The 26,448-nt window shown below is 45.6% G+C and overlaps 1 protein-coding gene across 3 annotated transcripts in view; it reads right to left on the bottom strand.

Annotated features, from left to right (window-relative positions):
- LOC138498002 (alanine aminotransferase 2-like) overlaps positions 1–26,448 on the bottom strand; it is a 248,218-nt gene that overhangs the window by 47,177 nt on the left and 174,593 nt on the right. For all 3 annotated transcript variants that reach the window (XM_069621781.1, XM_069621779.1, XM_069621780.1), the window contains exon 8: positions 10,605–10,776. In XM_069621781.1, coding sequence (XP_069477882.1) covers positions 10,605–10,776 — 172 coding nt within the window. The remainder of the gene's footprint in view (positions 1–10,604; positions 10,777–26,448) is intronic.

Raw genomic sequence — 26,448 nt, 5'->3', positions numbered from 1 at the left:
ATACATTTCGGGTTCATACCAGGGATGGGGACTATGGTACAGGCACTGAATTCATATCTATTGGTGACAAATTCTGTTTTTTTGTAAGGGTGAGGCCAGTGCTTTAAGTGGGGTAAGAAATTGAGGGGGGGCCCTCGTTTGGGGCGTGGCTTTCATTGTGGGCGTGGCCTAAAAGTCCACAAATCATAGTAAGGTGCGCAAACAAATATATAAATGTATGTGAGCATTTATATGTTTGTATGCATACTACTATGGTGTGTGTAGTTTTCAAGCCATATTTTATAAACATAGCAATGTTACATATTTCTATGTTTATAAAAGGTGGCTTGAAAAGTGCACAAACCACAGTGTGCTTACCTTACTATGGTTTGTGTACTTTTCAAGCCACCTTTTATAAACATAGATATTTGTAACATGTTTCTATGTTTCTAAAAGATGGCTTGACACGTAAACAATTCAAGGCATCTTTTATAAAGCGTTGATGACGGACAAAACAAACCGCAAGCTGGCTTTGTCCGTCGACAAAGCTTTATAAAAGATGCCTTGAATTGTGCACGTTTCAAGCCGTCTTTTATAAACATAGAAATATTTCTACCTTTATAAAAGATGGCTTGAAACGTACACAGTTCAAGGCATCTTTTATAAAGCTTTGCCGACGGAGAAAGGCACCTCGGGCTCTGTGATCTATCTGCTATGAGCAGATATATCACTGAGCCCGAGGCACCTTTCACCCTCTGCGAACCCGCGGGCTCCGTGATATAATCTGCATATTAGATCACGGAGCCCGTGGGGGTCAGTGACCTGGGGAGGGAAAACAAAGGGACAGTAACTTCCTCTGATGACCCTGATGAGGGGTCATCAGAGGGAGTTACACTAACTGACAGAAGTGCCGCCAGCCTCCGCGTCGCTGTGGCTGGCTGGCACTTCTGTCAGCTTGGCCGACATAATGACGGGCGCATCTCCTGTCGCGGCTGCGGCCGCGGCGGGATAATGCATCCCGCCAATGTTGTGTGGGACGGGGGGCCCCGGCTGGGCCCCGGCTCAGCCCCACTTTCTGGAGACTGCCGGGGCCCGGCCCCGGTAGGCCCCGGCCCACTTAAAGCACTGGGTGAGGCCATTTATCTTGCATTCATGTACCTGAGCACGGCCTTTGATAAAGGGAACAGGGTTAGGCTGTGGGCTGTGCTTGGGTCCATGAAATGCCCAGGGGACATCTTGAATGTGTTGAAGGAATTACACAGCGGAACCTGCGCGTTTGTCCGAAGGGGGCCTGAGGGGCAACGCACAGTGTGCTTCGATGTTGGCCAGGGGGTCCGCCAGGGCTGTGTCCTGGCTCTGGTTCTTTTTACTCTGTATTTTAATGGTTTACATGAGCCTTGGTGCACTCCCGGGTGGATTTACAGAGGGTGGGTGGCAGGGTTTTTCCAACAGTAGCCTATGCCGATGACACCGGTTTGATTGCCAGAATGCCAATGGCCTTTCAGAAATTGATTAGTACTTACTCAATTTGAACAATTTGGATCTGAAGATCAACACCATGAAGTTCACTATAAAATGGTATGTATCCCGGGGACGAGGAGGCCTGTGAAAATGAAATCTATGGTTTGCAATGGAGCGGTCATTCCGAGGGTCGAGGATATTGACTATCTAGGCGTCCGCCTCTCAGCAGTAGTAACGGGGAGAGCCCATCTTAGCACACAGGAATTGATGATGACCTCCTGCTTCATGGTTCGGTGCGATAGTCAACCACTGGATCTGATATTAAAGGTTTACGGGATCCAGGCCAAGGCAGCAGTCTTGTATGGAGCCCCTCCCCCCTTTGGGGTTTCTCGAAAATACCTGAGTTACAGTCTTGGAAAATAAAATGTTTAAACGTCTACTGGGTCTCCCGGGGTCTGCTCCTTATTTTGCTGCCTACAACAAATTGAGAGGGGCCATTCTAGAGGACCAATGGATGTTAGCACCAATTCCCTTTTGGCCATGTCTTTGGTCAAATGAGAATAACAGTTTACCACATGTTATCAAGTCTAAATTGGCCAAAGACAACTGGCAGAAAATCCCTTGGCTTTCTTTTATAAGTGTATTTTTGACTGAATCGAATGCACCCGCAGCTCCCCCCCACCCACTACGCTGCTGCCATCTGCCAATCACTGCATTATAAGCACTTGTTTGTCTCAGCAGTTACTGAGAAGTTATTGAAAAGCAGGATTATAAAGAAATGTCTATCCCATTGAATAGCGCCCATGCTGTTATTACGCGGGCAGGTCTCATTCAGCCCCATCTCATTTTGAGTTTGAAAAAAGTGGACCGTTGGCTGATCACCCGTGCCTGGTTTAACAGTTTGTTGTTGAGGGATAATACTGTTGGTTGGAAGGGATTTTCTGGCTCAGCGAGCTGTCCTGTGTGGAGACTTTAGTCCCTTCTCACTGTGTGAGAAGGAACTAAAATAAAAGTACTTTATTTTGTTTTGTCCTGCTTATAAGGACAATAGAAAGGCCACTGTCCTTCCCGTATTTAGGACGTATAATCTGAGACAACATTGCCTGGCCTTATTTTTTCTTTTGTCTGCTGACTTCCCATAGGTTGCTTGGGCATTGCTGTTTGCTGTGTATTTTAGAAAGGGTATTTTACTTGTCCTGTGAATTGTCTTTTTTCTCTTTTTTGTTTCGCACTCTGCTCTTTTGTATTGAAATGGATTTTTAATTTGTGCAGTTCAATCATGGCATTTTATTTTGCTATGCGCCAATGTCCAAATGTTATAATGCCATGTATGTGTATTCTGTATATGTTTGATGGATGTGTTCATCCGAATAAACATTTGAAAACATGCCTCCAATCTCACAACTCTCTCAAAACCAGACTTTTTCAACAACACCTGACAAAGGGCTAATTCCAATGGATGCACAGACCGCAACTCAGAGTACTGCAGTACTGTTAAAAGATGCCAGACCCAAATGCTGGCTACCCACACCATGTACAGCGCTCCGATGCTCTCCAGGTAGGTCAGAGCTTTAAACAATAAAATTAAATAAAAAATAAAGGAATCTCCATTGATCGCTAATATATATCTGTTTGCTGCTCGAGATTGGTCTACAGGCGGTCACAGCATGACTAGGGATCAATAAAGAGCGGGAGATCAAAACAGTGTTTGAAAAAAAAAGTTGCTTTATTATAAAACAAACAGGAATTACGGTCAGTTAAAGTAATATATTTAAGCAATAACCCCCAGCTGGGGGTGGGGGGGCATTACTGCTTCAGGTTATACCCCAGGGCCCATAGTTACAGGCCCGAGCGAAGCCACGAGTGAAGCCCCGGGGCATTACCTGCAGCGAGGGGATTATTGCTATTAGTACCCTGGCCTGTTGGACCATGGGTACTAATAGTTTTTTTAAAGTTTCACAACTTAAAAAAAATAGATGGCCCCTATGGATAGGGTGAGAAGGTACTAAGTAGACCCTTCTCACTTTTCATGGCTGCGAGTTGCGCAGCGGGACGCGCCGGGAACAGTAGTGTTCCTGGCACAGGAGAAGGAAAAAGAAGGTAAGTGGGATGGGGGTGGGAGGGTGCACAAGCTGTGGAAAAGGGAGGAGGGGGAGGGAGGTGGAACGTGGGGCGAGGGGGAGCACTTACCTCGTAACCTGGAGGGGAAGATGGCAGACTCCCACACTGAGGCAGCTCGGAGCGGTTGGATCACTGTATGGTAATGCCCCCGTTCCGAGCCTCCCCGTTGGCAGAGAGGCCTAAGCCACAACCCCGCCGGGTACTAATAAAGAGGATTCTTCTCGTTTAAATGAAGGAGAGGATGAGCAGAATAAAACAAATGTGGAAAGGGTTTCTATGGTTCAATGCAAGTCTATTTCAGGATTGGCTCAGTGAGAAAAAGATCAAAGTTCCATAGCAGTTCATAGTGAGGATGGTTGGTGCTACTTGAGCCCAAAAACAAAGCCCTTCATAGTCTCAGGGTCTGGATTTCAGAGTCTTGTGCTTTCATTGCCAAGGCTTGATTCCAAAGCTCCCAGTGATGTATATGGTTTCTAGTGACAGTCTTTCTTTCCAGGCTTTTCAATAATTTTTCAGTGGGTATCTTTTGAAACCATCATCACTAGAGCCCCTGTTCAAGGACAATCTCTTCTCAATCGTTCTGATTCCTAGTAGGCTGTTTCTAAAACCCTTCTTGTCTCAATGGAGCTCATCCATGGCTTTATTTTCCATTAGCTCATACACCAGGGCTGGACCTCAAGGGAACCTATTGATCTTATTTACCCGGGGTGCCTCTGGGTCAGCTGCCATCGGTGCTAGACTGCTAGGCATGTCTTCTTTTATGTTTTATCTTTGTTTGCCAGCCCCAACAGCTACAATTGACGGCTCGCGGCTAGCCTCTCTTTAGTTTGCTAGACTCTAATTCTTAGCATTCTACAGACTTGGGACCAGCCCAGTCTCCAGACCACTGGGCTTCTAACCATCTGAATAAGGATATCTGGGTTCCACTTCTCTCTTGGCCACACTGGCTTCACCTTCCACCTCCTGGTGCTTCTCCTTCTGCCTGATGGCTCTGTTGGATTGGCCAAAGCTGGGGAGCTTTTAGGAACTCATGTCTCCATCACCCCCGCTCACTAACCTTAAACTGCTGGCAATTGCTTTCCTTCCCTCATCCAACCTCTCTTCAATTCTGGCCCTCCTCCATCCACATATTTCCATTCTTGCACCCTTCCTCTCACTGCTCTCTACTCCTTCCTCCAGATCCTTCCCTTCTTGCACACCTTCCTCTCCCTGCTCTTTTCTCCTTCCTCCAGCTATGTCCTTTCTTGCACACCTCCCTCTCAGTGATCTCTTCTCCTTCCTCCAGATCTTTCCCTTCTTGCACACCTCCCTCACCCTGTTTTCTTATCCTTCCTCCAGATCTTTCCCTTCTTGAAAACCTTCCTCTACCTGCTCTCATCTCCTTCCTCCAGCTATGTCCTTTCTTGCACAAGTTCCTCTCACTGCTCTCTTCTCCTTCCTCCAGATCTTTCCTTTCTTGCACACTGCCCTCTGCCTGCTCTCGTATCCTTCCTCCAGATCTTTCCCTTCTTGCACACCTTCCTCTACCTGCTTTCTTCTCCTTCCTCCAGCTACATCCTTTCTTGCACACCTTCCACTCATTGATCTCTTCTCCTTCCTACAGATCTTTCCCTTCTTGCACACCTCCCCCTCTCTCTTTCCCTTCCTCCAGATCTTCCCCTTCTTGCACACCTTCATATGCCTGCTCTCTTCTCCTTCCTCCAGCTATGTCCTTTCTTGCGCACCTTCCTCTCAGTGCTCTCTTCTCCTTCCTACAGGTCTTTCCCTTCTTGCACACCATCCCCTCGCTCTTCCCCTTCCTCCAGATCTTTCCCTTCTTGCACACCTTCCTCTCCCTGCCCTCTTATCCTTCCACCGACTTCCTGTTGTCTTCTACGCTCCTTACACCTCCTCGGTGTAAATGTCCATATCTGAATCCCTCTTGCACCCCTAGTGCCTGGAGGAATACTGGTGACCTAAGTGACAAGGTTGGGAATGAGGGGAAGATGCTGGAGAACCTCCATAAACCAGCTCTTGGGTTGGCGTCATTCTGTGGGTTGATTACTCCCACCCAAAGCATCCCTCTGATCCTAGTCAGTTCAAGGCTTCACTATTTGGACTTACTCACATCTCCCAGATCAACAATCCTAATACATTACCAGTTGGGCAATCTCAGTGCACTCAGGGTATTCTACCTGTTACACACTCCAAGCTCTCCCTATTTGGGAGACCTATCCTAGTCCCAGTTTTCAGAATCCCAGTCTATGGCAATATTCACAATCCCAGTTCACACTCATGTTAACAATCCCAGTACACCCACAGTTGGACAGTTATGGTGCACCTCCAGTCAGAATTCTCAGTCCACTGCTCATTTATACACTTTCAGGTTTCGCAATCTGAGCAGATTATCATTTTGATAATTCGCAAACACTACAAATGTATGTAATCCCATATCACTCCCAGTCTAAACAATGTAATTTCTGTGCACTCCCTGTTTGAGAATCACAGTAGAATATGTTGGACAACCACAGTATACTCCCAATTGACCAAATTCAATTACATTCTCAGAATGTTCTCAATTTAAGGAATTTCAGTGCATTCCCATTCTGCAGGCTCACAGTACATTCCCAGTTTGCGGAATCTCAGTACATTCCGAGTTTGCAGATCCCAGTGTATTTCCCAAGTAGATTCCCAGTTTGCAAACCTCAGTACACTCCCTGATTGCTTCCTCTCTGATACCCGGCTGTCCCCAGGCTGTTTATTATGGGGAAGCGGGCTCCACCCGTATTAAGTTTACACTATTTAATAAGGGACATTCTTGTTTATGGACCAGGTCAGTAGACCACTGTCAGACAGTGGTAAATGTAGAAAAGTGGCTTCTGTACACTTTAGTAGCTTCAACACATTAGCTTTATTGTCATTCTCTTTAAGCTATTATAATAGAGGAACTCACCGGGTCCCATCACCCAGGCTGGCTTGGCTTCAACTGACACTGCGCAGAACCCTAACATACACTCACACACTAACATTCCACACTAGCACTCCAACATTCTCTCTGCTCATGCATAAACAGACAAGCACTATACAACATACCTCCTTCCCTTACCACACACACTCGCACACACTCAACAGCACATTACAACACACCTCCCTTTCATGTGGATACACAACAATCACATTCTCACAACAACATTGCACCTTTAGAGAGGGTGTGCTACTCTGTAAAACCTGTGGGATTGATCCCCTTTATCAACTGGGAAAATACTATTCCCACTTCTCTTAAATGGTTGCAGGCACGACCTTACCAGTGTCATTTGCAGGAGGCAGAATCATCCCTTTGCATCTATGGGTTCCATCAATTCCCATCGACCTCAATTGGACAATAGTATTCCCTCTACTCACTAATGGCGGCTGGCACTATTGCCTTTATGGGAAAATACTATTCCCACAGGAAAATTATATTCCTGCTCTCCTTATCAGCAGCAGCAGCAGGCAGGACTCCCTATCGCCTAGAGACATTGCCATCCTTTTACACCTTCACATACTTTAAATCCATATACTTGCTGGGAACTGTCACTCCAAGATCCTGCAACTCCTTTATCGAAGCAAAGTTTTCATTTTGCTCCTTTCTGCATCTGCAGAGCACTTGCCCTTTACTCCGTTCTACTCTGTCTGTCCGTTTCACATTTTCTTTCTGGTTGTGACGCTAGGTACACGACGCAGATGAGGGTCCCTTCCTCAGATACTGTGTTAAGCATCAAATCGTCCTGTATTACGGCTCAGTGTACTTCTGTATCACACGTGCGGCGATGTTCAGAAACTCGGTCCTGGTAACATCTAGCATTCCTCTGGTGCTTACAATGGCGTTCCAACTCTCGCCATCACTTGTTGCTCCTAGTGTGACATCATCAGTCTTCAGTCCTCTTAGGAGCATAACACATCTCCTGCTCCCAACCGCCACACAGCTGAAAAATCATTTGCCCTTCACGCCAGCTTACCAGGAGACTGTTTTTTTCTGGCAGACGTACCGTACGTAATAACGCCTCAACCTCTAGTACGTACACATCACGTGAATCTAAGTTCTTGATTACCCGGTGTCAACATCTTATTCCCCATGCGCATATTGTTTCAGTATGCGCGAGGTACCCTGAATTTCACCCAAAAGCTTCAGTTCAGCACTCGACATTGGACACGTCTCCTCTTCGTCGTACCTGTCCCCCTTCTCTCTGTAACTTCCCTTCAAGAAGATATACAGTCCATATGGTTAGCTATTCCAGAGCTAAACCTCTTTTCCTTTTCTCTTGGGCGCTGGGCTGGAGCTTATTCATCTTCCCTGCTCTGGGGCTCTTCTTCCATTTACCCCTGGGACACTTGCACTGGCTTAAGCTTCTCTTGTGTGTCTTTTACCCTTGAATGCTGCGCTGGGGCTATCCTTTCGTCTCCCCTGGTTAAACATGGGGCTCCTGCTTCCTTTCTGCCCTGGTTGCTTCTGCCACCCCTTTCCCTGGGCTCTCTTGTCACATTTGGGCAGCTTGCTCTTCCCCCTTCTTATTGCTGTGGGTGATGGGACTTACTTCTCTTTGGGGGCAGTGGTTCCTCTTCCTTTCTGCTGCTCCCCCCTCAACAGACTGCTTCTTCTTCTTTAGCTTTGCACACGTGTTCTTAGTCTCCTCGTCGCCAATGTAGAAAAGTGATTTCTGTACACTTTAGTAGGTTCAAACCATAAGCTTTATTGTCAGTCTCTTTAAGCTGTTATAATAGAGGAACTCACTGGCTCCCATCACCAAGGCTGGCTTGGCTTCAACTGACACTGAGCGGAACCTTAACTTAACATACACTCACACACTAACATGCCACATTAGCACACCAACATTCTCTCTGCTCATGCATACACTGACAAGCACTATAAAACATATCTCCTTCCCTTACCACACACACTCAACAGCACATTACAACAGTAAAATAATCACTCGGGAGCTTTGGACTAGGGGGTTCCCCTAGTACTGCCTGTTCCCTTGACCATATATCGCTGCAAATCTATTCTTTGGTCCCCAGGCTGTTAATAGTTTGCTGTCTGACAATCTCAGCACACACAGAGGGCTGATGGGGGGTGGGTAGGTTAGTGCCATCTCTACCCTGGGGCAATGGTTGTGTCTAGGGCCAAGGCAATGTTCTAGGCTAAAGGTGCATCTTTGCCCATGTATTTGAGAGGGAAAGGATACAGTGTGAATAGTCAGTGTTTCCCTTGGCATCCTGGCTGACACCGTGTACACTACAAAGTTTTAGCATCTGTAGTATATGGCCTACCTACATGTCATGGATTTAAATCCCTCGAGGACTCAACCAGGGATAAATCAAATGCCATTGAATCGAGTAATAGTAATAACTGTTAATTATACTGCTACAATACTGCACAAAATGTGATGCCAAGAGGTATAGAAACCATTTTGATGTTACTATTATCATCACTGCCTCAGTACTTCCAGTTTCACAATCGCTGTTTCACACGCCGACTGGCCAAAACCATTACGCTCAGTTTTCACAATCCAGGAAAATACTATTTCATAGACAGTTGGCACAATTCCATTAGATTTCCAGTTTGGCAAACCCATGCACGCCCAGTTTGCAGAATATATAACACCCACAGTTTGCATACTACGAGTACGTTCCCATGTTGCCGCTTCTGAGTACGTTCCGCCAGCAGAACACTGTTACACTTCCACTTTCCAAATACCAGTAAATTCCCAATTCAGGGAGGAGTAATGGTATTGTTCAAACTGTGGGTATATTCTTCAAATTGGAAGTGTACACTGGCACTGTACTGGAATTGTGTGGACAATGTATTGCCTAACATGAAGTCTACTGGGATTGTGGAAGCTGAGTGTAGTGGTATTGGCTGTTGAGCGTGTCAAACTGGGATTGTGAAACTGGAAGTACTGGGAAAGTTACAATGAAAGTAACAAGAACATGCTTTTCAGAAGGCACTTTGACACCATCACATTGGTAAGTACGACAACCCGGATGTATGACTTTATGAGCCATCCAAAGGGATAAGGAACTATTGGGCGGGAAGAGTGAATTGTACGATCTATTCACCTAGCCGTGCCCACCCCCCAGTTGGCCATTCTGATCGCTACGGGGCTGTTCTCTCGCAGTCGCTTAGCTCCTCCGGATGGGTAGGGAGCACGCGTCCCACTCAGCCACTACAATCCTACGGTGAGCACAGTGGCTTCATACATATCACACTGCACCATGGTACTATTTGCAGTTATGAGGCTCAACATGATACTCATTGCACTAAATCATGGACTCGCCCCAAGGGAAAGAAACTGCTTTACTGTCGGTGCTGAATACGACCATGGCGAGGACTTAGTCCTGCGGGATCTGCAGCCTATAAGCACATGCTCACGCAGAGCGGGGTGCCATAAACACACTTCACTTCCACCCCCTCAAGAGCAGATGCCCAGATTAAACAGTAGTGTCTGCCGGGAAGGAATGGGGGCAAGCGAGCATGCATAATTCAGGGAGGCAGAGGAGTAGACAGGGTAAGGCCTGAGCGGGCAAGGCACCACTGTGTGGGCATTTACAGATGTTAATGTCACTGCGGTGGACCCAACTACATTAGCTTCAGGCCCCACTTGTTAAGCAATCCTGGCTACGCCACTGCAGGGAGGCCAGGTAGCCTAATGGGGCCATGTCTCGAAAATAGAAACTAAAAGTGTAAGGTTCCATCATACCTTTCCCAGAAACATGCACAAGAAGAGATCCAATTTCCTGTGGGTGGGGAGTCCTGGCTTAAAAAAGCATGGGCCCTTTAGGGTGCACGGTTGCGGACTGTGTCTGCAGAAAGGTCAACGATTCAATGAGGATGCCAGATTAACCCTTTCTAAGAAGGTTTGGGCTCTACCGATGGGGCAGTGTGGAAGGTGGTGTACTGCCCAAGCCCTTAGGATTGAGGTGGTGCAGTGTTATTGTCTCTGTCCCTCTGTGGGATGCACATTCTAACTTCACTCACTCCCTGCATACAGTACTCTGCAGTCATATTGGAGAGGTCGGCCACTTACCGCCATGAAGTTGTCATAAGATGGTTCTCCTGGCATCGGCGGATCCAACATCAAACCCATCACGATCATGCCCAACACGGGAGGGTGGCCAAAAAAAGCACTTAAGTGTAAGCATTCCAAAACTGCTTCTTCTATGTTTACAAACTCCAAATAACCACAGCGCATGCCAGCCCTGGAAAACACAAAGCAATTCTCAATTCATTTCCAAATATCTATGACTGATAATTCCCGGCTTTACAGTCAATATTACATATTACAAAGTGAAGAATGGAGTCAAGTCTATCAAAAAGGAGTTTTCCGGTGAAAACGTACACAAATGATGTGGATCTCAAGTCCAGCGGTGGGATGTTCAGGATATTTCCTACAAGGTTCTTATATTTAGAACTAGCAAAAGGTACCCGTTCTATAGACACACATAGAAACATTCTCGTACATTTCTGGAAATCAATGATCTTGTAGGTCGCTGTTCTGAGTCGCTTATCTCTTGACGTGCTTTCCACCCTGAAGTAAACTTAGCTGAGGGTGGGCGCATGTGGCTGGCTTACATACCCCGGACCATACCTGAAGGGGAGGTGGAAGTTGGCGTGCTGCAACGTACGTGGGCCTACTGTGCGCTCTCCCCACCTGTCGCCTCACCCTGGCGCAGTGCTGTGTGTTGCAGTGCAAATATCTCAGAAACGGTGCATCCTAGGGCCTTGAAACGTGGTTTTTAAGGTCACGCATGGACATTTAAGCTTTATTCCTGGCATGGAGACGCTTAAAATGAGCTCTGTCCGGTCTTTCACTGACCATATTGATGTTTCACCGATTTCCGGCAATCATGAAATCTGGGCAAAAGGGAGGTGTGTGCAAATGCCAGGTAGCCAGTTATGTCTAGAGGGTCCTAACAGGTAACTATGCCAAATGTGGTGCAGATCGGTGGAACGGTGTAGAATTGTATAAGGAACAAACTAACAGACTTTCTGCCTTAGAGGGATAGATAGATAGATAGATAGATAGATAGATAGATAGATAGATAGATAGATAGATAGATAGATAGATAGATAGATAGATAGATAGATAGATAGATAGATAGATATTGTACCCCCAGCTGTATGTTATACAGATATTAAAAGTCACAGAGGTCTACTATCCCCTATAAAGCATGAGGCTGCAGGCTGACTGCTTTGTAAAGGCACAGAAACCCACAGTGATATTTCATATCGAAGAAAATGTTCGGCATTTCAAGGAATGAGCCACCTCAGCCCCTAGCACACAAGACTTTGTAAAAGATGAATCTTGGGGCGAAAGCATCCAAGCAGTCAAGCTGAATAAAATCAACCTGCTGCAAAGCAAAAGTAAGGTTCATTGTAATGCTCTGCCAAAATCCGAAATTCCCACATCCCCAACTAAAAAAATCTCACAGCAAGGTAAAGACCCTCTTCGCCTTCAGAGACGTCTCAGAATCGGAAGTACTGGCCATCCTGAAACATATAAAACCTTCTAACTGCAAGAGTGATACCTGCCCGGCCAACCTCATCCAGGATTGCGCAGAAGCCCTAGCCCCATTCCTGACAGCCTTGTCCCACCGTGCCTGAAAGAGGCATGGATTCGCCCACTACTAAAAAAGAAAATCCTTAGACCCGGCCTCACCTAATAACTACAGACCTATCACCACCGTACCATTCCTGCTGAACATTCTAGATAAGGCAGCAGACATCCAAATCCAGCAATTCCTGGAAGGTGATAAAGCTTCCGCCTAGGTCACGGGATGGAATCTGCCCTACATGATTTAAAAAAACAATTAGTGGAAATAATGGATCAAGGCAAGCCAGCTCTTCTACTCCTCATCAACCTATCTGCATCTTTTGATCTTGTGGATCACAAGACACTCTGCAGACTACTCATGAATGCAGCCCAATTCTTGCCAGAAGCCACCGCTTGGATCACCTCCTTCCTTGAAGGGAGAGCCATGAAGGTGTTCTCAGATCAAGCATGTGCAGTACCCTTCACTATCCACTGTGGAGTCCCACAGGGCTCAGGCACCTCACCCACTTTGTACAATGTCTTAACCTACCTCTTTTCAACAAACTGGACAATTGTGGCATAGCTTACACAAACTATGCAGATGATACCCAGGTACTCCTTCCCCTTTCAGGATCCTACGAAAAAGACCAAGAAACACTACACAAGACTCATGCTACCATTCAAACTTGGATGGCAGAAAATGGTTTGTGCCTCAATGGGGACAAGACAGAAATCCTCATTGCTGGTTCCAAGGAAACGCTCAACGAGCTTGATATACGTTACAATTCCTTTAACGCAGACAACACACAAATCAGCGTCTCATCAGCAGTTAAAACCCTTGGGGTTTATATCGACTCCACCCTCTCCATGACGTGCCAAGTCAGCGCTATTGCATCCTCTGCGGCATTCACAACTAAGTTGATTAATGCTGTCAAACCCTACCTATCCAGGCAAAACTGCCTCTCCATAGCCATAGCCAACTATTGGGACAAACCTGGACTACTGCAACGTCCTATTTGCTGGCACCTCAACCAAAAATCTGCACAGATTACAGTTCATTCCGAATAATACTCTCAGGGCAGAGCTAAGTATTCCGAAAAAAAGAGTACATCTCCCACACCAGGCTTGATGCCCACTGGCTCCCGGTCAAAGAACGTATCTTTTTCAACGCATACATGCCTCTCATTTATAGCCCCTGCATACCTCTCAGAGAAATTGGTCCTAGCTAACTCCGCCAGACCCAAACGTTCACAATATTCTAATCAATTTAACATCCCCACATTCAAAATAACAAGGCCCGCAGGTTCCAGCTTCTTATTCGTAGCCCCCAAACACTGGAACGCCCTGCCTACCACCCTAAGGAATGAGACCTCCCATGTTTCCTCCTGTGAAGCTCTCAAAGCCAAGCTATTCAATTAGCACACCCATCCTCACAAGATCCACGCAAACAGCGGCAGTATGAATCAGGAAATATCACGATACTCCATTGTAACCACGGAACCGTGATAGCTCAGGGCTCATCCTTTACCTTCTGTTTTGTCCACCTTGTCATTGTCATCCTAACCATTAACTGTTTCTGTGTTGTTTTTTAAGTCATTGCTAGTGTTGCCATGAAATGTTGCTTATCTGGCTCATTGTAACCAAAAAAACCACAGACAAGCGACACTACTGCTCTGTTGTAACTAAGGAAGCTTTCTGTAACAGCGCCACAATGCTCCCGGGCCGCCTTGCGTGCTTCATCAATGCAAAACATTTAAATAAATAAATATTGTTATAATGATCCTTTTCTGGTATATGTTAATGTGTATGATGCCAGAAGCAAGTAAAGAAATCAATATTTTGTGGCAATCCAAACTATCAGTGTAATGTTATTAACTTCCATGGAAAGGTTTGTATGACCAGCTATTGGGTCGGACCCCAATAAGAAGATGGGACAGGTATCCAGGGAGGAATAGGGAATGTGTCTTGGGTGCTGAGCAGGGATAGACCTCGGATGAAAGCTAGAGATGGGCCTTAGACGAGCGACAGGGATAGGCCTTGGATAGGAATCCAGGATGGGTCTTGTGTGCATCAAGTACTTGCCTGTATCTCACATTATGTTTCTATGAAACGTTGCAAATTTTTTGTTAGAAAATATTAGCTTTTAAATAATATGTAGCACAAACATTAAAGTTGACACTAGAGCCATATGGTTAATATATATTTATATATATTTCAAAATGCCTATTGTTTTTTTAAAAAGGTTTCCAAAACATCCTGTACCACCACAGAAGGCTATGTGTGCATCCCTGGTGTATTTGCTTCCATATATTTTACAAGGCAGCCGGTGCGGCCATAAGAGGTGGTCAAGGCAGTCGGTGCGGCCATAAGAGGTGGTCAAGGCAGCCGCTGGGGCCATAAGAGGTGGTCAAGGCAGCCGGTGGAGCCATAGGAGGTGGTCAAGGCAGTGGTGGGCCCATAAGAGGTGGTCAAGGCAGCCGGTGGGGCCATAAGAGGTGGTCAAGGCAGCCGTTGGGGCCATAAGAGGTGGTCAAGGCAGCCGGTGGGGCCATAAGAGGTGGTCAAGGCAGCCGGTGGAGCCATAAAAGGTGGTCAAGGCAGCCAGTGGGCCCATAAGAGGTGGTCAAGGCAGCCGGTGGGGCCATAAGAGGTGGTCAAGGCAGCCAGTGGAGCCATAAAAGGTGGTCAAGGCAGCCAGTGGGCCCATAAGAGGTGGTCAAAGTGTGAAAACAAGGAAATAATATGAGGCAGGGTAACCAAAAAGGAAACACACCAAACAGGTTACAAAGGAACATACAAAGCACTTTATTTTATACTGAATCCTGTTACAAACGAACAGAACAAAATTCAGATAGCTATCGACCCTCAGTACAACACAGCGAACTCCGGCGTGGTTCGGTGTGCTCAGTGAGTGCAAATATTCATTGAAACAGTCAGGCTTTTATACATTTCAAGCCTGCTGTTCAGCCCTCCTTTGGGTTAACCATTCCATAAATAAGTTACTGCTCTAGGGTCCCTTGCCAGGTCAAATCTAGTTCATTTTAGGTTTATACATTAACAAGAAGAAATGGTAATAATGTATGCTCTAGGCCTAACATTACAATGCGGGACTTAATTTATACAATATAGTTAAGCAGGTGTTCTCATTCAATTATAGATCAGTTTCGGTGATACAGGTAATCCATTGCACACAGGTCAGCAGAAGGACAAGGTCTCAGCTCATGACCCTAACAAGTGGCCTGCAGGCAAGTTATACATTAGCTGTACAGAGGTCATGACAATCAAGTTCTGTTCTGAATAACATAGGCTACCATTTTAGCTCACATGGTGACTTTATAGGGCAAGAAAACCTAAAATGGCGGCTTGACCCAAAATGACAGTTTACATGGTTTCTAAGGTCAGGACCTTGCAATGCGAATTTATTCACATGTAGTTTATAAGCAGCTTGTTAGCAGCTTGGCGTAGGCCAATATACATATATTCATAGCAATAGGAGGCACGATATAATTTCTAGTTTGACAAACCCTCCTTTTGGTCTATGCCAAGTGCTAAACTACTTCTGATCTCCCTGCAAATAACTCCATGCGTCATCGTCCATACACCCTGAATAGCTGTCAGAAATATCTATCAGCATTAGATCTTTTACTAAGATCTCTTTCAGTGCATACTCCTTAGAGGTTTTATCCGGGGCATACACTTTATGTCCTATTGTACCTATCGCCTGAGCGCAACATCCCCCTAGCATTGAACATATACTTGGTAGACATTGGATACAACAACAAAGAAATAGCAGAATTCCCAAAATAATCAGCAAGACTGAAAGCACTTTCCAACCCCAAGACCGCAAGAAGTCCCAGAACCAAGCGCTAAGATCCCAATTTCCCTCGGGAACATGCACTTCTGAACTAAGAATGTGCAGATTCTGTATTGCCTTAAAAATAGTAGGGGAGGAATCCGGTACGAAAACACAGCAAGCGGACCCCACTAGTTTACATACTCCACCACGTTCAGCTAGAATGACATCTAATGCCATCCGGTTCTGAAGCGCTACCAATCTGATCGCTTTCTGCTCTAAAGTCATATTATAGAGTTTATCTGTGGTCCGGTTGAATGTTCTCTCCAGTACTCTCGCTAGTTTCCTGATATCCTCGGAATTCGCTATCTGCCCAAAGAATGGAAGGAATGATTTTGCTACATCTCCTAAAACCTGTGCTGGAGTGTCGCCATTCTCGTCCCGCCGTGGACGAGCCTTCGAAACCTCTACAGTACTTGCTATAAACACGCCAGGTAACAGGATTCCTAGATAACAAGTTCCCTGCCAATCCCTGGGCAACCATGGAAATGCTACATTACCGCAAACAAAATAGACAGGTTCGCCTACATACAAAGGTCTGTCTTCCCCAGTCAAATTTGCAACTTTGGCACAACCTTTAAAATCTCCCATTGACCGAGTGCCATTCCTCTGTATGCAGAAAGAAACTGAATCGGGGCTATGGTTAACAGTGTAAGAAGGAGGCACTGCATCCTTATTGCCTATCGGAGCCATTTTAAAGGAAATGAAAGATTGGAAAGGACGAGACAGTCTATCAGAAGGCCTAATAGAAGCAATATTAAGCTTACTCCTATTTGCGAAAAGCGAGCATCCCAGGGGAGTCAGAACACGTTTCTCGAAACTATTCAAATTAGTTCCATCAAAGTTCCCCGAGATGCTATCGTTCCATCGGCCAAAGAACAGTGCTCTAAGTGAAGCATAACAAGCAGTTGTCAAAGGTAAAGGGTGAATATACCAACCTAGCCCCTTATCCCCATGTTGCGGTAAATGTGAGCAGACCCAACAATTAGTCTTATTAAAAATGGCATGTGTTGCATTCATTATAAGCAACAATGTATTATTGTGATACTTCTGTCTATGCTGTGAGTCCCTAGGTGACAGAGTATGCAAATGTACAAAAGCTGTAGGAACAGTGGGTACAATTTCAGTCGGCAGCAAAGACTCTAAAGGATGAGTTTCTTCGAAATACCAAAGGCCTAAGACAGTGACTATTATAAAACCAAATATTATCATAAAAACACAGCAATACGTTTTCGGGGCCCAGGCACATTGTTCATTGTTCGAGTTGGTCACCCCCTTATTTATAAGTCCAATACGAGCAGCAGCGGTGGCGGTAGCTGGCATTGTAGATTTTCAATTGACGACCCCAATGTTCGTTGCTGGCAACACTACGGTCGCGCGGCTTCTTAGTCCTTCCACAACCCCTAGCCAACAGAATCCCCTTCCTCAACTTTTTGGGCAAAAGCAAGCCCTTGATGATCCTTTCCTTCCTTGAATGCACAGCCGAACCGTGCCGTATGTCTATCAGATGCACAGCAAAACCGTGCCGTATGTCTATCTTCGTGGCCGGAAGTTGTATCTTGTTGTGCCTGGTATTGTTTGATCCGAGAACAAGATGTCGTCACTTCCCGTTGGAAGCAACGTATCAGAGGCAAGTGAAGTTGGAACAGCAATTTCCGGGAGCAAAATTTTCGGAGAGTGCAGAGACAAAATGGCAGCTTCCCCAAACCTCACGGGCTCAGAAAGATTCTCCGACGCACTCTCAGTGCTACTCACTGCTTTGGGATCATTGGTTGCAGCGTTAGCGAGGGGTTCTGTTTCTTCTGTAACGTGTGGCACTGGGTGAGGAAGTTTCTTGACATGCGTCGCGTGGATCCAATGCTTCCGGCCTGCGACACGCACCGCTGTTTGGGTGACCAGCAGGACCTGGAACGGGCCCCGCCACCGAGGTGCAAGGCAGGAAGATCGGTCAAAGGATTTGACCAAAACCCAACTTCCAGGTTGTATACTGTGGCCTGGGCGCTCGTATCGCGCGGGTAAAGCGTCTCGTACCTGGTGATAAATGAAATACAGGTTTTTAGTCAACTGGCTACAATAGTCTGAAAGCAATACATTTTCTACATTCCTCAATGCCCTAGGCTTCGGAAGACCCCAGATATTGGCAGGTCTCCCCATTACCACCTCAAATGGAGAGAGCCCAGTCTTAGTTTGAGGGGTTGTACGCATGGCTAGTAACACGATCGGTAAGGCGTCCGGCCATTTTAGTTTGGTGCCGGCACACGTCTTAGCGAGCTTGTTTTTTATGATACCATTGTGTCTTTCCACTAATCCGGCGCTCTGAGCATGTCTGGCCGAATGGAATCGTTTGTCAATTTGCAATGCCGTACATATCTGTAGAATTACAGCAGCGATAAAATGCGGACCATTATCCGACCAGATAACTCTCGGCAAACCGAACCGTGGGAAGAATTCCTTTAACATGGTCTTTGCAGTGGTCATGGCTGTAGCGTCTTTAACAGGGAAAGCCTCGACCCACTTACTAAAGGCGCAAATGACCACAAGGACATATTTTAGATTGTTACATCGCTCCATTTCAATAAAGTCAAAGTGAATCACTTCAAACGGGACAGAAGGAGGCCCAAAGCTACCTCTTGGAGTTGCTGTCCACTTTCCCACATTGTGTTGTAGGCAAATCATGCAATTTTGGACATAATGCTGGGCAATTTTTGAAATCTTATCATTTACCCAGACTTTCTCTAACATTCTCGTGATCTGTTGAGCGCACACATGTGTGGGACCGTGTGCCATGGTAACCATCATTACTATATAGGCATTAGGAAGCAACCATTTCCCTTCAACCATGTCCACCCAACACCCATCATCATCGAGTTTCCCCAAGCCCTCAGCCGACCTCCTGGATTCTTCTAATGCGGCATCGGCTTGGATATCCCGTACAGACCCGACACCCTCATCCATTGCATAGGCATCTACAGTCTCCCTCGAAACATACATCTCCGTGAAGAGATCAGAGGCAGTTTGTCTAGCTATTTGATCAGCGAAAGCATTCCCTTTCCCTACATCATCTATAATCTTGCGATGTGCTGCGCACTTAATGATTGCTAACTGACTAGGGAGCGCAAGCGCTGAAAGCAATTGTACTATCAGGGAGCCATGTTGGATCTTGGTGCCATGCGAAGTTAAAAACCCTCTCTCTGACCAAAGTCTCCCAAAGTTGTGAGCCACCCCAAAGGCATACAGGCTATCAGTATATATGTTTACTGTTAGCCCTTCGGAAAGCTCACAAGCTCGAGTCAATGCTATAATCTCTGCGGCCTGCGCAGAGTTATGCGTAATTCTCTTGGTCTGCACAACCATACTCAATATAGTGACTGCATAAGCAGCTGTGGATGTACCATCCAGTAGTTTGAAGCAGGAGCCATCACAAAACAGCTCCCCTTGTGGGTTATCCAAAGGAGTGTCCCTCAAATCAACTCTACCTTTTGTATCTTGTTCAGTAGTATACAGGCAGTCATGTGACTCTTCGTCACCGCAAACAGTATTTTGCGGGAAAGGTAGGAGTTCAGCCGGATTAAGAACGCAGAACCTCCTAATTTGAATGTGGGGAGCAAACAAGATTAATTCATATCTTGTCAGTCGTGCGGAAGTGAGGTGTTGCGTTTGGGTTTTGTTCAATAGAATATCTACAGAGCGAGGCACCATCAGGGTTAAATCATGGCCTAGGACCATTCCCTCACTCTGTTTTACAGACGCAGCAGCGACAGCGCGCAAACATCTTGGCAAAGCGCATGCAACAGGATCAAGGGCGGAAGTGTAGTAACCGCATGGCCTATTCTTCCCTCCATGTTCCTGCGTTAATACAGCCAAAGCACATCCATCACATTCATGCACAAACAACACAAAGGCCTTCTCATAGTACGGTGTGCCCAAAACTGGCGCCGAACATAATGCAGTCTTGAGCAACTCGAATGAATGTTGATGCTCCGTATTCCATGGCAATGGCGAAGAAATACCCTTCTTAGTCAAGGCCAACATCGGTTTTATCACTAGTGAGAAGTTTGGGATCCATAACCTACAGTAAGAAGCCATACCTATCAAGGCTCTAACTTCCTTTTGTGTATTTGGGACAGACATGCCAGAAATGTGTTTTATTCTTTCAGGTGTCAATCTTCTTCCCTCCTTTGACAGGAGATAGCCTAAATAGGCGACCTCCTGGCAACAATATTGAAACTTTTTAAGCTAAGCTTTGTGACCATGCTTAGCTAGATGGATGAGCAACAACACAGTGCCCTCTTTACAAGAGCTCTCAGAGTCAGCGGCTAAAAGCAAATCATCAACATATTGAAGCAACGTACAAGTAGGGGGCAATTCAAGGGTATCAAGCTGCTCTTTCAAAGCCCTACTATAAATACTAGGACTCTCAGTATAACCTTGAGGTGCACGAGTAAATGTGAATGAGCGTCCCCCTAAGGTGAACGCGAACAAGTATCTACTATCCTCATGTATAGGAATACTGAAGAAAGCATTCTTTAGGTCCACAACACTGAAGTGAGTAGCCGTAGCTGGAATCATGGTTAATATTGTCGTCACATCAGGCACAATTGGAAATTGCGGAGCGACGACTTTATTAATGGCACGTAAATCAATTATAAAACGAAATGGAATTGCATTATCACCTTTTTTGTACACGGGTAAAATCGGACTATTGCACAAACTTCCTGCAATCTCCTCAATCACCCCACGATGCACAAAATTGGAAACAATGCTCTTCAAAGCTCGCTCGCCTTCAACTGAGATCTTATACTGTGGAATATGGGGCAGCTTAATTCCATGTTTCAAAACTATTTTAACAGGCTCAATCTGCAAAACACCGACATCATTGTCATCAACTGCCCACAAACACTCTGGTACATTACTGAATTCTGGGGGCAAAAGTTTTAGTCAAGAATTGCGAAACAGAACATTGCTGTGGTGAAATCGTCAAACGCACTCCATCAGAAGAACAATAAATTACCGCATTTAATTCCTTCAACAGATTCAACCCCAGCTAATTCTCTCCACAATTCAAAGTCAAGAGAAATGGACAGTGGTCCGTAAAGGGACCCAAAGAAATAGGTACCGGTGAAGAAACCGGACAAACAACTGGTGTGCCAGAAAACCCTACAGAAACATTGGTTTGCCCTGACAGTGGAATGTTTGGAACCCGAGAATGATCAATGGAGCACTTCTGTGCTCCAGTGTCTATCAAAAATTGATGTTTCCTATTTCCCACTACCATTTCAACGTAGGGACCTTTCTGATTAACGGGAATAGGTGTAGGTTCCAAACCCTGCTTCGGGCAATCCTTACGGAAACAAAATATCATCAAAAGGAAGCTCTTCAGATGGATATGCAGCAGAAGGATGATAAAATATGTTTCTAGTATCCACACTCGAAGTCTGATTATCCTGTTAAAAACGGTTGTTTGGGATCCTGCGAAAACTGGCCTCTACCAGGGCCCCCTTCACCCGGGCGACCTCTGGATCGTCTACCCATATTTCCAAATGTGTTATTCGACCTCTGTCGAAGGACGGGGCATTGTGCACGCCAATGACCCTCCTGGCGACAATAGGCACACTGGTTAATATTCACAGGACCTAAGGGCACATTCCCTTGTGGAACATACTGACCTCTAATCTGCGAACTACCCCCTCTGGGGTCTCTAACAATTTGCTGTAACAATACTTTAGTCTTCAAATCAGCTTTTCTCTTCTCGACTCTATCTTTTTCATTATTGACACGGTTCTCGTAGTACTGAGCCATGTGCAGTACTTCTGATTGGGATTTCGCCTGCCAAGCGCTCTCAGAAGACATAATTTGTGACTGGATGTCAGGCAGCAATCCACGTACAAATTTGTCCACAAATAATCTTTTCCCAGACTCTGTGCCTAAGTATTGTCCACTGAAATCCGAGAATACCTGTTCGAACCGATTAAAGAACTCGGTAGCACCCTCAGATTTTCCTTGGACACAGGCCGTAAGCTTGTCCCAAATAATTCTCTTTTCGGGGATTATAGTTTTCAGTTTTGCAATGATTCTGTCAGGCAAAGTTAGTATCACCTGAGGTGGTCTCTCACCAGCTGGCCTTTTCCCACCAAGCCTAACTATGTTAGCCCATGTATCTCCCAACCCTGGTACATTGTCTATAGTTCTAACTTGTTTCCACAAATCTACAGGCAGGAGTACAGGGAATAGCAAATCAATGTCGCCTAGGGTAAACACTGAACACTGCAAAACGGACTCTATCTCTTTATAGAACCCTGTCGTATTTTTCCTAATGTCAGGAATATTTTGTCTAATAGTATTCACTTCCTGTCGTGAAAACGGGACGTGAACAAACTGTGATACATAATGTGCAGGAATGTCCACAGCAGGTGTACCTGCTGCAGCATTAGCAGGAATCTCAACCTTTGGGACAAATGTCGGAGGAACCTCTCTCATAGGCAACTGAGATGTAGGCAACTCCGAACGCTTACCAAGCAACAGAGCTAAGTCGAGCGCTAAAGCAGTTGAAGAAGTGTCAAGTGAAAAAGCTCTCTTATAAATGCTCAATAACTCTGTGGGACAACTAACCTTTCTCTTTAAACATTCATCCTGCAGGTACTCTACCATTACCTGTATCACTTTCCTCTGCATTTCTAGCGTATATTGGCTGTATGTGTCATATACCTCAACTGGAGTTATCGATATGTCTGAAATCCATCTAATCGCATCTTTTGTACAAATTCGCGCCTTCTCAGATGTCGATTTACGACACGGAAGAAATCGTTTCTGTACATACATACTTTCTTCTTCGTCATCCTCATTCCGTGACCTTTTCAACTCCTTTCTATACTCAAATATCCTCTCAACATGCTCATGCACCTTCTCCACAGTGTCTCTTGAAAACGCTAAAGTATTCAGGTCCCTCAACCCTTGTGGGAGGTCTGCATTATTTAATTTACCCCACATTACACATAAATGAATCCCTAAACCTTCAATGAAAACATTTTTCTCAGGAAAATTATCCATATTAGAAAGTGTGGCAAGAACATTAGCTCGATCATCTCTCTCCATACAATGCTTAGCCCATGCAAACAAATCCTGTTTCTTTTCTGTAGGAACAGTATTACGAGTAACAATCCTCGACCCCGCACCCTGATCAACTACAAGCGGTACAGAACTACTTGGGAGTGAGGGTGCAGGCAAATTCAATGGAGGTACTATTACTGGTGCAATGGGAAGAGGCAGAGGAGCAGGTGGAGGAACAACAACCGGAGGAATAGGAACAACAGGTTGAGCAGGAAGAGCAGGAATAACAGCAGGAACAGGTACAGCAGGAGGAAGAGGAACATACGGAGGTGGTGCAGAGGCACCAGGCCTTCGTTCATTTAACAATTTGTCGATAAACTCATCAGAAACATGAAGATCTTTAGAAGGATAGATTTTCTGAATACCGAGTGAGAAAGCCCTGTCCATATTCCTAACTGACTCAGGCTGTTTGTCCTGATCATATAACAACGCCTTTTCAGCATTTGTTTTATGACGGCGCACATGTTTTTCCCTACTTTTAAGCTGCTGCAACGCTTCTCTTTTCCAATTTTGCAAAACATCAAATGCTGCAGGTCTGGCCTTCTTTATTAACAAGACTGACTCTAAATATTCAATACGAGGGATCTCAAAACTACCATTGACTGGCCACTGAAGTTCGGAGGCATGTCTGGTTTGTCTGTGCCAAATTTTATTAAATACTACACTTCCAATGCCATGCTTACAGTACATAGTACATGCCGGTGACCCCTCCTGTGGTGCTGGACGGCTAAATTCCAAAGATTGTCTATCGCTGCGGAATAATGCCCTAAAGCAGCTAGACAATTTCCCAGGCACTTCTCAAATACTCGGTGTTACCTGGTCAATAATTGTGTCTGCAGATACAATGCGCCAAATTCAAATTGTCAGGGTTGAATTAAGAGTCGGGTAACGACTCACCTGACCAAACCTAAGGAGGACCGATCGGTTCACAAAGGACTTACCTAACAAATTTTACCTTGTGTATGGTGATTTCGGCAAATCTGCCCGCCTCAAAAAATTGACCTTCGTCAAGATGCCGTCTCAGACCACACGGCTATCGTCCAGGGAACGGATCGTGCAGCGCTGTTGAGGTGTCGCGTCTCGTTCAGTCGGGCCCGTTATGTCACACCGTCCGATCCCGGTCCGATAGCGTGCGTCAACCTTCAATAATCCGGCATCAATCTTGAGGGTCCCTATTCCGGGCGCCAACTGTGAAAACAAGGAAATAATATGAGGCAAGGTAACCAAAAAGGAAACACACCAAACACAGGTTACAAAGGAACATACAAAGCACTTTATTTTATACTGAATCCAGTTACAAAAGAACAGAACAAAATTCAGATAGCTATCGACCCTCAGTACAACACAGCAAACTCCGGCGTGGTTCGGTGTGCTCAGTGAGTGCAAATATTCATTGACACAGTCAGGCTTTTATACATTTCTCCAGCCTGTTGTCCAGCCTTTCTGCAGGTTAACCATTCCATAAATAAGTTCCTGCTCTAGGGTCCCTTGCCAGGTCAAATCTAGTTCATCTTAGGTTTATACATTAACAAGAAGAAATGGTAATAATGTATGCTCTAGGCCTAACATTACAATGCGGGACTTAATTTATACAATATAGTTAAGCAGGTGTTCTCATTCAATTATAGATCAGTTTCGGTGATACAGGTAATCCATTGCACACAGGTCAGCAGAAGGACAAGGTCTCAGCTCATGACCATAACAAGTGGCATGCAGGCAAGTTATACATTAGCTGTACAGAGGTCATGCCAATCAAGTTCTGTTCTGAATAACATAGGCTACCATTTTAGCTCACATGGTGACTTTATAGAGCAAGAAAACCTAAAATGGCGGCTTGACCCAAAATGACAGTTTACATGGTTTTTAAGGTCAGGACCTTGCAATGCGAGTTTATTCACATGTAGTTTATAAGCAGCTTGTTAGCAGCTTGGCGTAGGCCAATATACATATATTCATAGCAATACGAGGCAGGATATAATTTCTAGTTTGACAAAGGCAGCCGGTGGGGCCATAAGAGGTGGTCAGTGGTGTTAATGAGGGCACTGTCGGTGTCTTGGTCCCAAAAGGTTCATCAAAGCACTACGGTTGGGTAGAGAAAGCACTACAACTGCAAAATGTAGAGGTTAGGATGACCATCATTATTCTCACAACGCGCCGCTCTCGCCACTCAGCGCTGCTCTCGCCACTCAACGCTCTGTAACCCCTCCTGTGTAAACATATAACTTGGTGTACATCAATGAAGCATGAGACCTGGTTGATTTCTGCTGCTTGCATGAAAGGGGGCTGGTCGGAGACGATGGAACAGAAATGAGGCTGCAGAGGAAACAGGGAGCTCAGCAGCATGGCAGGCTCTGGTTACTCAAAGGTAGATGGCAAGTCTGTTTTGTCATGTGGGTTTCGATTTACAAACAACTCTTATACTCTGGATCAGGAATCTGCTAACTTTAGCTCTATGGATGTTTTGGACTGCAACTCCCAGCAGCCCTAGGGGGCATAGGCAATGGTGTGGGATCATGAAATTGTAGTGCAAACCTTGTAGGTAGCTGACGCTTGCAGAGCCCTGCTTAAGATCCACTGAGAAAAATGTAATCCTGATACTAAACTGCTGAAGGGTGCAAGAGGTGAGAGAAGCATCTACATGCACCAATAAGACCCCTCAAAACTTCAAAACGAGATACTTTATTAGCATAAAAAGTAAGACAAATATTGACTAAGCAAATACATGCATCTTCTCTAAGGAGTAGCCGGTGTATTTATATGCTGGATTAGCACACTCCAGATCATGTCCTCTCCTCCTTCTCTGCATCTCCCCCCATCCGTGAAGCATCCTGCGGTGTGAGGAGGGGAGGTTTGGTGCATGGAAGAGGGATCGCAGCTGCCTGAATGGCCTTGCAGTTTTTTTGTGATCATCTGTGGTGTGAGGTAAATGGCCTCTCTGGCTTCTAGTAAGGAGGGGCTGAGAGCTGGAGCCAAGGTTGTGTACGTAGGGTAGCCAAGTTTATAAAATCAAACCTGGGGGAAACCGCCAACTTAATAGTCATGGGTGTAATTTTAGGGGGGGGACAGGGGTGTTTGTCCCCCTCACCCCCCCAACTTTCATGACACACCATTTTGCCCCCATTCATTTGGCTGGGGCACCTTTTCTTCAGATGCCATGTCCCCCCCAACATTTTCAGCAAAGTTACTCCACTGTTAATAGTAGGACTACAATGGCTGCCTCCACAAAAGTAGGACTACTTTTCAGTCCCTGGGGCGGAGGGGACAGGATCTGGCATAAAATATTCTCTAGTTCGTAATGTCATAACTTGGGCAGCGATTGCATAGCCTCGGAAGCCAATCGAGGTCTTCTAAATTAGAAACCTGTTGGCCAAGCTACCA

This window comes from Ambystoma mexicanum, chromosome 5q, assembly GCF_040938575.1.
Source record: "Ambystoma mexicanum isolate Mex_15411 chromosome 5q, UKY_AmexF1_1, whole genome shotgun sequence".
Taxonomy (NCBI): domain Eukaryota; kingdom Metazoa; phylum Chordata; class Amphibia; order Caudata; family Ambystomatidae; genus Ambystoma; species Ambystoma mexicanum.
Note: the sequence above shows the minus strand (reverse complement) of the source record. Positions and strands in the feature narration are given on the sequence as shown.